Here is a 10,425-nt window from a genome sequence, read left to right as displayed (position 1 = left end):
CCGTGTCTCTTTGTCAACTGCCCTTTGAACGTCCTTTCTAAGGTTTCTCCTGGTCTTGGAAGGAGATTTTACTAGGAGACAGCCACGTACACGCCGAGTTTCTGTGGGCTATATGGAATATTTTTCTTTGTGAGGATGCCCATCAAGCTCACATGACACAAATTTAGAGGGTTTCTTGATGAAATTCATTTGCATGTCCACCAATTAGCTTTCGAAAAAGCTCAAATTTATCAAATAAGAAAATGAATGCTACATGTTTATGGATCCTCTGAGGATGCAGACAGGAATCAACGTCAATTCTTGGAAGACCTCCAAAATGCCCAAGATGAGTGGAATGATGCTAGTAACTTGTTACCTGCAATCCGAGCTGAATTGGATTCCGTCTGATAATGCCTCAAGCTTCAGTGATTCTCTTGAAGGCAGTGATCCAATTCTGGATTCGAAATACTCTCAACCACTTCAAGAATAGGTTTCATTGAAGCTCATTCAGAATCCGATTCCCTCCGCTACAATCCCAACTGTATCTAGGATGAGAGATTTTGTATCTAGATTTTTGTATCATCCCGTTGCACGTTCCTTGGGCTCCTTATGTAATTTTTTTGCTCTCTTAATACAATTCACGCACCGTTTTTTATTTTTTTAAAAACAATTAGGGAAGTCATAAGGTCGAGACAAACCGAGACCTAAATTTTGTGAGTATTCAATATTACAGAACACAAAATTTTACACATATAGTGTATATCTATACTATTATAAAAGGGGGAGGGATTCCGCCCTACCCCCCCTACCCCCCCCCCCCCCCCCCCCCCCCCCCCCCGACACGTGGTGAGAGCTCCTTTCCCTGGCTGGTTCCGGCCAATGTGCACTGTCGCCCTGCAACCCTACGCACTCAGTGAGACAGCACGCGAGAGGCGGCCAAAGGCCGCCAACCACACTAGTACATCTAAACTAACATAATATGGCGGATGGGAGTCCCCTTTACAGGTGGCGCAAGCTGCGAGATGAAGGCTAAATTCCAAATTCCAAAAATAAGAGTGGCTCTTGGACACGCGATAAAGTGGGAGAGAGAAAGAGAGAGAGGCCGCCGAAGGCGGTCGGCCGTACTAGTATACACGATATGGAAGTGGAATTGTCTTGTATGTAGCGCTCCCATACCTGAGCAGACCACCTTACAAGTTGGACTCCTCCCATTGGTTTGGAGGAACTTTGACCCCGACTATGCGGATGTGCTCAGCAAGTTGCGCATGGTAAAATATTCTTGACTCTGAACAACTTTTAAATTGCAGTAATGTAATTTTGTATATTCACCAGAAGGGCTAAGTTATGAATTACATTTTTCTTTTGGTAGGGACACTTCCACCACAAATATAATCACATCGATGGCATGAATGTAGTGGGTGGTGGCAAGTAAGGTTCTCTGTCTATGTTTAGGTTTTGTGTAATTTATGTATCTGTGTCAACATGAGTGACATTTCCAGCCATCTTCGCACTGTGAGAGAGAGAGAGAGAGAGAGAGAGAGAGAGAGAGAGAGAGAGAGAAAAGAAAGAAAGAAAGATATATTAACGTCTCGAAAGAGCCAAAATGGCCCCTGAGACAAGAAACTATACATCTGGTAATACATCTCTCGTCTACTTAAACAGAAAAAAGATCTACTCAACATCATAGTGATGTTTGAGTCTACAAAGCTAAAACTAAGCTAAAACTGAGAATATGTATAAATACATGACTGATCCCATCCAAATCTGACCACCAACTTCTATCTCCCTGTCCTCTATCCCAGGATATCCCAGATGGGTAGATCCAGTATAGAGAGGCCGCTGAAAGGTGGCACTCGTCTCCGATGTCGAGCGATGATGCCTCTGATTTGGTGCAAATGGCGAGGTCTAAGTCGAGGCCCGGGTGGTCGAGGACGGCGAGTACGAACCTGTGCAGTGTCCTGATCAAGACGGACTTCTCTAGGCCTGGATGGACGTGGTCCTGGGGGCGTGGTTGTATCCACACACACACACACACACACACACACACACACACACACACACACACACACACACACACACACAGAGAGAGAGAGAGAGAGAGAGAGAGAGAGAAATGAAATGTTATATTAACGTCTTCAAAAGGCCAGAATGACCTATGAGACCAAACTGATACAAAAGTGGTGAATCTGTTACAATGTTTGGGTACCTTAGTACTAAAGTACTAAGTGTGAAAAGTGTGAAAGTGTGAAAATAAATGTGAAAAAATAAATACAAAGTATTAAATAAACTTCTTAGGAGCATTCTGGGTGTCTTGCTAGAATGCTTCTAATCCTTTGTTGTAGTCTCCTCCGGTGAAGTGTGCTTCTGCATCTCGGTCGTGGTCGTCTCGATTTCCTAAGCTCAATCGCCCTGTCAATGAGGGTGCCTTTAGTATGAATGTGGGTACTCCTTTGTGCTGGTTGCTGGCCTCTTGCTTCTCCTTCCACTCCTGCTTCTCTCGATCCGAAGAAATCTGTGATCTGCCTCTGAGGCTGTAGTGCTCTTTGTCTTCTCATTAGATTATCCCTGTGCCGATGTAGTTCCAGTAGGTACAAGCCTAAGCATCTTTGATCTTGGTATTGCATGACTCTATCTAGAGGTCCAAAGCCTTCTTTAAATAGGCAATGGAAACGCCCACGTATCTCATAGTATACGGTGCAATGGCATATGTAGTGTAATTCTGTCTCCGGTTCCATTCCGCATAACTTGCACATTCTGCTCTAAGGTGGGATTCCCCTAAATCTGCCAAATTCAATTTTCAGATGGTGTGAGGATGTATGAATCCGACCAATAGCAAATCTCAAACCATGAGACAGGTGGGTATCCATGTAGCTCGGGCGAATTACAAATCCATCTTCAGATAGCCGTAGGAAGTTTTCTTTGTAGTCGGTCATCTTCGTGCCCAATTCTTGTGAAGGGTCTACCCATGTCCTCTTAGTATCCAACTGTATAAGATCCTGACGGATGATTTTATTAATCTCCGTTCGTGTAATTGCCAGTGATGGAGACTCAAGAGAGTATTGGAAGGGGGGTAATCTTTCCATACTGAACTCGTGTCTCTGAAACCACGAGGACAGTTGCGCATACCAGCATGATGTATCCCCTTTCATTGCTAATTGTCGAGAGGATTCGTGTCACCAGCCAATGGCAATTCCATTTTTGTTTATTTTTCTCTTTCTCTGGGGAATTTCGTTTGTTTTACCTTTTGGAAACACCCCTCTGGAAATCTAACTGCCCTGCATTGCATAGCCAGTGTGGAACTGTTCAGAGAGAGTCCAGGCCGAAATTCCCATGAGGGACAGACTCAAGAGAGGTGAACAAATAGAAAAGGGCTCGCTGCTGCTGCACGCTCCCCCCCCCCTCTTGCGCCATCGCCTCCCCTCACCCCCCTTCTCTCTCTCGCCCTCGCGCTGCCATCAGCCCCCCTCCCCCTCCCCCCCCCCCCCCCCCCCCCCCCCCCCCCCCCCCCCCCCCCCCCCCCCCCCTCGCCCTGCGCTGTCCCCCCTCCCCCCCCTCCCAGCCCTGCTCGCCACCTGGTGCCCGCCGCCCTCCCCCCCTAGCTGCCCCCTAGCCCGCCCCCTGCCCCCCCCCCCCCCCCCCTTTGTCCGCATTATCCCCGAAGGTTTCTTTGCGCCTGGCTCTACAACATTTGTTCTTCGGACAAGTGTTCGGCGTCCTCGGTTGCAGATTGTTCTTCTCCGTCCGCCTCTTCGACTCAGCAGTAGACACAGATGGAGGCTCCAGCTCCGCCACAAAGGGACTCGCCTGAAGCCCCCTCGCCCGACCCCGCTGAGCCCACCATTCGACTTGCTCTTTCGCCGACAGAGCAAGCGAGCCTTGCCGCAGAGGTAGAGCGCTTGCAGGCGACTTCTGTCATCTGCAAGGTTCTCGGCACCCGTCCTAGCAGAGGAGAGCTGCGAGACCTTCTCCAGGCCCGCCTTCTCGCAGAGGTGGGCAAGATTTTGGATGTTCAGATCCTCGGACGGGGGTACTACCAGATCAAGTTCGAGACTTCTAAGATGGCCTCCAAGGTCATAGCTATGAGTCCACTGGCTATCCGAGCATCACGCGCCCACTTTCGACAGTGGCGACATGGTTTTGACCCGACTTCGGATGTGCTAGTAGAGGACGCAGACATCCCTATCTCAGTCTGCTTTCCGGGTTTACGGAGGGAGTACCTTCCACTTCTCTCCAGGATTGGCTCCGCCATCGGGACTGTTCTGGAGACACCTCGTACGGCAGCATCAGTAGCTGCCAAGGCGGCTGGCATCCCTTCAGTTCGAGTTTTGGTCAGAGATACCCACACGCTCCCGAAGGTCATCCTCTTGCCTCGGGTGAGTGGGGGTTGGTTTCGACAGAGTGTGGAGTACTCGAGTCTCCCGAACCAGTGCTTCATTTGCGGAGAGATGGGCCACCTAGCGAAGGCCTGTCCACGGAGGAGGCCACGACCTGCACCTCAGCCTCAGCCCCAGCCTGCCAAGGCGGGCCGCAGCCTCAGCCAGCCACACAGTGCACAGATTCTGAGCCACCCTCCGAGCCTGGGGCTCCAGCGGAGGAGGGGTGGCAGCAGGCCCGTGGCCGTCGACGCCAGGGGCCACAGCGACAGCCTAGCACACAGAGTGGCCCTCAGGTGCCTACTCAGCAGCAGTGCGTTCCCACGGGGAACCGCTTTGGTCCTCTTGAGCAGGAGTCGTCCCCTACGCCAGCCTCCACCTCTGCTTCACCCTCGCCAGCCTTCCCACCTCCAGATCTCCCCTCTTCCTCCTCATCCCCTCCTCCGCCCTCTGCTCCGGCCCACTCCCCACCTCGCCCCTCTGTCTCTGTCGCTCCACCCCGCTTCTCTTCTCCTCCGCCCCCCATGCTCCTGCTCCCCCTCCTCCTACTGCAGTACCTCAGTCGACCCAGGAGACTGGTCCCTCGCCGGCGGCTAGGAGATCTCTTGGCAGTGCTTTTGCCACGAGTCGCCTAGCGAGAGAGGATCAGCCCTTCTTGCGGCCCCCTCTGCAGATTCAGACATCTTCCCTTGCAGCTATCCCTCGTGGTCTCACGAGCATTGACCTCCGACGACCCTGGGATTTCTTCGATTACGGATTTACTCGCTTTCTCGGCGATTCCGCAGCAGACCACGAGGCAGCCTACTTCAGGGTCCACGCTCTGTTCCTCGCCGCTAGGGGGACAGAGGCCTTGGACTCGGCAATTGGTTTCTCCTTTCCCCTCTGTGGTAGGGACCGAGACAGAGTGGTCCCTCGACTCAGTGGAGGGATGGTTGCATACACAGGTTCTCGAGTTCTCTCACCACATGGGAGAACTTGGAGTTACAAATTTGCTGCAAACTTTGTGGCCATTGGCCAAGTTTGCGGTGACACCCCGTAACTCAGCAAGATGTAGGCACATTGTGGTATACTTTTTTGCTGATACGCAGTGTTTGCCTTGCTATGTATACATACATGAGGACTCCTGGACAGAGGAGGTTGCTTTACGAATGGCTCGCTCTGCTTGGGCTTAGGCCAGACACTCACTACAGGCTCGCCTATCTAGAGGACGCTCGGATGCGGATTACTCCCCATCCAAGCCTGCCTCGAAGATAGCCCGTCTTGCTGCTGCGGCAGCATCTGTTCTCTCTCGCTCCCCATGAGGATCATCTCGTGGAATGTGCAGGGATTAGGTGGGCCCCAGTTTCAGCGACAGCGGGGCCGATTGCGTCAGGAGCTGCAGCGTTGCCTTATGGGAGGAGAGATTGATCTCCTTATGCTTCAGGAGCACCATTTGTTTGAGAGCCGCATTCGGCGATGTGGTCAGATTTTGCATGGACGTTATGATACCTTTTGGTCAGCTGCTTTTGGACCTGGAGGCATCCAGGGTGGGGTATGTATGACTATTGCGGACTCACTACAGCAGGCCATTGTGGGCAGAGGGATTATTGTGCCAGGCAGGGCTCAGTGGATCACTCTGCAGGTTCAGGGTGACCTTGTGGGCTTCCTGAACATTTATGCGCCCAATGTGGTGAGTGATCGTGCAGAGTTTTGGTCACAGATTGTTGAGTCTCTGCCACAGGTTGACCATTGGTGTGTAGGAGGGGACTTCAACATGTTGGAGGACCCCTCTGACAGGATCGGAGGCAACCATGCTACTGTGCATGGAGTCGAGTTAGCAGCTTGGGAGAGGTTGTGTATGACTTTGAGGGTCTCGGATACATGGCAACATTCAGGCTTTGTGAGGCCTTCAGAGAGTCTTGCCTTCTCTAGATCGGACCGCAGAGTGGGAGGAGTGAATCTATCGCGAATAGATCGCTTCTACACTAGTGACCACTTCAGTGACATGGGGGGATCAGTGGGCATCCTGGCAGGGACATCCTTCTCGGACCATGCACCAGTGATCCTCACAGTGGCGGACAGGCAGAGGAGTGGGAGCACGATGCTTCGCATCCCAGAGCGGGTCTTGTTGGACTCGGCACTCAGAGAGAGGGTCGAGGCTCTTTGGACAGAGGGCATGGACAGCCAGGCTCTACCGACAGAAAGAGTGGCCTCAGGCCTAGCTCAGCTTAGCCACTTCTTTCTCCGGGAGTCTTTGGCTCGACGGGCTGCAGCGAGAGAGGAGAAGCAGCGTCTCAGACGAGGCATTGCTTCACTACAGAGGATGCAGGAGCAGCATCCAGACAGTCCATGGTTGGAGGAGCAGCTACAGCAGGCTCGACAGGAGCTTGCTTGCACAGAGGAGAGGCGCCATGAGTTTGCCTTTCACCGACAGGCATCTCAGTGGACTCAGGTAGGTGACAGAGTGAGAGGTGCTTTTTTGAGGCAGTGGAACCTCGGCACTCGCATGCGAAGGTCAAACAGCTGAGGAGACCCGATGGGTCAGTTGTTTGTGAGCCTGAGGATATGCGTGCAGTTGCTACTGACTTTTACCGTGAGCTACTGTCGGCTGAGCCTCAGTCAGAGAGACAGGATGCATGCAGGGAGCAAGTTTGGGCGCAGATGCCTTGTCTTGTGACTGAGGAGATGCGCCAGAGACTAGAGATACCTCTTCAGCTTGAGGAGCTGCACACGGCTCTTAGGGCCCTTCCTCGTGGTAGCTGTCCCGATGAGGATGGGCTGACTCCCAGCTTCTTCTTGGAGTACTGGGACTTGCTTGGCCCAGCTCTTTGTAGTGCCTTTCAGTACATTCTGCACACAGGAGTGATGTCGGATAGCATGAGTGAGGGCCTGATTTACCTCATTCCAAAGGAGGGTGGCTCCTTGGATGAGATTCGACAGTGGCGCCCTATCACCATCCTCAACTCAGCCTACAAAATTCTTGCCAAGGCTCTGAGTTTGAGGATTCAGCCACTTTTGGAGAGCCTTATTCATGGGACTCAGACAGGTTTTTTCAAGGAACGTAGTATCCTTGACAACATCTTCACTTTCTGGGAGGCTTCTGCCCTGGCACATCTCCGTGGGGAGGACCTTGTGATTCTTCTTCTCGATTTTGAGAAGGCATACGACAGAGTTGACTGGGACTTTCTAGAGGGCACGCTTCGCAGGATGGGCTTTTCAGATGCTTGGATCAGAGGGGTGTCAGCTTTGTACAGACAGGCTCACAGTCAGGTGCTTTTGGCAGGAGGTAGAGGTGAGCGCTTCATGCTCACACGATCGGTCAGACAGGGTTGTCCTCTTGCCCCCTTTCTCTTTCTGTTCTATGCGGAGGCGATGAGCAGATTTTTGGTGTCACAGCAGGTTGGTTTGAGGGGCTTAGCACTCCCTATACGGCGAGATGAGCTTCTGGATGCTGAGTTTGCCGACGATTCAGCCTTATACTTAGAGGGCCAGGAGGCCAATCTACACAGGTGTGGGCAGGCTCTGGAGACCTTCTGCTGTGCATCGGGCGCACTGCTCAACTGGAGAAAGACAGTGGCTTTCTCGGTTGGCAGTGCTCTTGTGCCAGAGTGGATGCTAGGAGAGGGTTTTAGGTGGATTCCTCCAGGGACTGCAGTTCGATACTTGGGTTGTCAGGTTGGTTTGGATTTGTCCCCCGATCTGGCTGGTAGAGTAGTAGTTGCCAACCAGGTGTTGTTGGCAACTATGTGGTACATCACTTCTTGCTGGATCTTCTCGAGTTCTTGTATCAGCCAGGTAGAGAGGCTGATCAGGAACTTCCTTTGTTCAGGACGCGACACTCAGATTGCCCGAGCCAAGGTGGCTTGGTCGGTCATCACACTCCCTTGCTCTCAGGGAGGGCTTGGGATCATTGATCCAGCACAACAAAGCAGAGCCCTTGTTGGGAAGTTCGTCGTCAGAGGACTTCTTCCAGGCGAGGAGCCCTGGAAGGAGTTCTTGCTGCAGAGGCTTCGTGCCAGGGTGCCTCAGTCAGGAGGACCTTGGCAACTTTCGACCAGATGGATCTTCACAGAGTTGCGCCAAGTTGGTTTGAGCAGGAGACTGGAGGACCGATTCGCTGTGAGTTTGCTTCGTTCTTGGGAGCTCTTACGGCGTGGCCTAGAGCAGAGACAGCCGACATGCACGGAGGAGCACCTACGGCAGCCCCTCGTCTGGAACCCCATGGTTAGCACCCAGAGAGGCCACTTGGTTGGGAGTAGGCCTCATGTTTCTTGGGGTCCCATGGCAGCAGGTCCAGCGCGCTCTCTAGGTGACTGGCTAGAGTTCACAGGTCTGTCAGAGGAGGTACAGGTTGTCCAGCTACAGGGCGTGAGAGGGGTTCAGAGCATGTGTCAGGACATCTCAGAGTCAGTTCCCGCTGAGTGGCTCACACCTCTCGAGCTAGCAGCACCCCGATGGATGGGAGCCTTCACACGACTGAAGGTTCTCATCTCAATCACGGCCTGCTCAGAGATTGTCCCAACCCTATTCTTCGAGCTTCAAGGTGGGGGACGATTACAGCGAGTTGCAGTAGAGGCCCCGCAGGTAGTAGAGTGTTGTTTCTAGAGGATCCGTGTTGTGGGCATCTGTGGGAGGACTTGCGTCATAGACCCTAACCCAGCAGCTCTTGAGACAGGGCACTGGAGGCTCTAGGCTTGGGAGTGCTGTCGATTGGCACGAGTGCAGTGGGATCCTGGTGAGTGGCTATGGAGGGACCCCTTCTCTTCTGCAGACCGCCCAGGAGTCCCTTTCTTTCAATACACTGTTCGGCTAGGACGTCATATACTTGCAGCGCAGAGAGAGGCCCGCCCCGCTGCAACACGTCATTGGCAGGAGGAGGGCCTCAGTTGAGTTCTTGGCAGCTTTTTGGCAGAGGCTGTGGGACTCCAGACAGCCGAGGCGCGTCACTTTGTTCCAGTGGTTGGTTGCACACAGAGCCACAACAGTTGGGAGCTGGCTTGTGCATAGTGGTCTCTCGGCCGCATGTACAGCCTGTGACCAGTTGGTGGAGAGTCAGCGTCACTGTCTTTGGGACTGTCCCTCGGCCCAGCAGGTGTGGCTACGAGTTCTTCGGCTGATGCCTGCCCTCTCCACGGCTCGACAGTACACTTGGGGGGCAGCAGCTTGGTCCACCCTCACGGGCCCGGCACTTTAGTTTGAGCTATCTTCCACCAGCAGGGTGATAGTGATGCAGGGGGGGCGACCTACACTCCAGCCTGTTACAGATCTTACTCCACAGGAGTGGAGCAGTGAGAGAGAGGAGTGTTGGGAGCTCATCAGTGGCTTAGCTCTCTGGTTCATCTGGCGGGCCCGCTGTTTCCGCATCTTTGAGGCTCGCCCTGTGCCACCAGTAGAGATTGTTCGTGACTTTTGGCTAGAGCTGATCCATACTCTCAGAGGACAGCTTGAGGGACTACAGGGCAGCTCCGACTGCATGCAGGAGCGCCGAGAGGCTTTCCTTCGACTCTGGCGCCCTGGGCCTTTTTACACCATGGTCTAGGGGGTGCTCAGATGGCACTACTGTCCACCTGTGTGGCTTTTCCCTCCTCCCATCTCTTGATTTAGCCCCATTGTATATATGCTGTTTTTTCATTGGGAGAGTCTCCCCATCATGCTTGTTGTGGCCCTCTCCTGCAGAGGTGGATGTAGCCCTATGGGCAGTTTTCATTAACTAATAGAAGGATCTTTTTCTCGGAAAAAAAAAAAGAGAGAGTCCAAGCCTGAGGGCTAAAGAGCACTAAGGTTGGACAAGGACTATGGTTAGCCAAAGTGGGGTCATTGGCCAGCCAAAGCGGAATCGTTTGCTACATAGGAAAAATTTCAGTTCTGGGTGTGGTTGCAGTGTACAAAGAGGGTTAGATGACCTAGAAGAATGTAATGGCATAAACTCCTAAATTTTAGGGATTGCTATTTTTGGACGGCAAAATGTCTTCGCGTCATTACGTGCAGTTTGACATGGGGATCATTTTGTTACTCTGTGGCCAAGTCAACAGAGGCTGTAGGTGAGATATTTTTAGACCCGAGGGTCTAAAGAGGGAAAATGCACAAATGAGTG

At 52.6% G+C, this 10,425-nt stretch overlaps 1 protein-coding gene across 1 annotated transcript in view; it reads left to right on the top strand.

Moving 5' to 3' along the window:
- The first annotated feature begins 259 nt into the window (after positions 1-259).
- The window catches only part of LOC147420063 (uncharacterized), a 58,513-nt gene continuing 48,347 nt past the window's right edge, over positions 260-10,425 (top strand). The window contains exons 1-3 of the mRNA XM_086504021.1: positions 260-444; positions 1,145-1,247; positions 1,349-1,407. Coding sequence (XP_086360147.1) covers positions 260-444; positions 1,145-1,247; positions 1,349-1,407 — 347 coding nt within the window. The remainder of the gene's footprint in view (positions 445-1,144; positions 1,248-1,348; positions 1,408-10,425) is intronic.

The sequence above is a fragment of the Adiantum capillus-veneris genome, chromosome 28 (assembly GCF_014529385.1).
Source record: "Adiantum capillus-veneris isolate H3 chromosome 28, ASM1452938v2, whole genome shotgun sequence".
Taxonomy (NCBI): domain Eukaryota; kingdom Viridiplantae; phylum Streptophyta; class Polypodiopsida; order Polypodiales; family Pteridaceae; genus Adiantum; species Adiantum capillus-veneris.
This window is presented reverse-complemented; position numbering and strand designations above follow the sequence as displayed.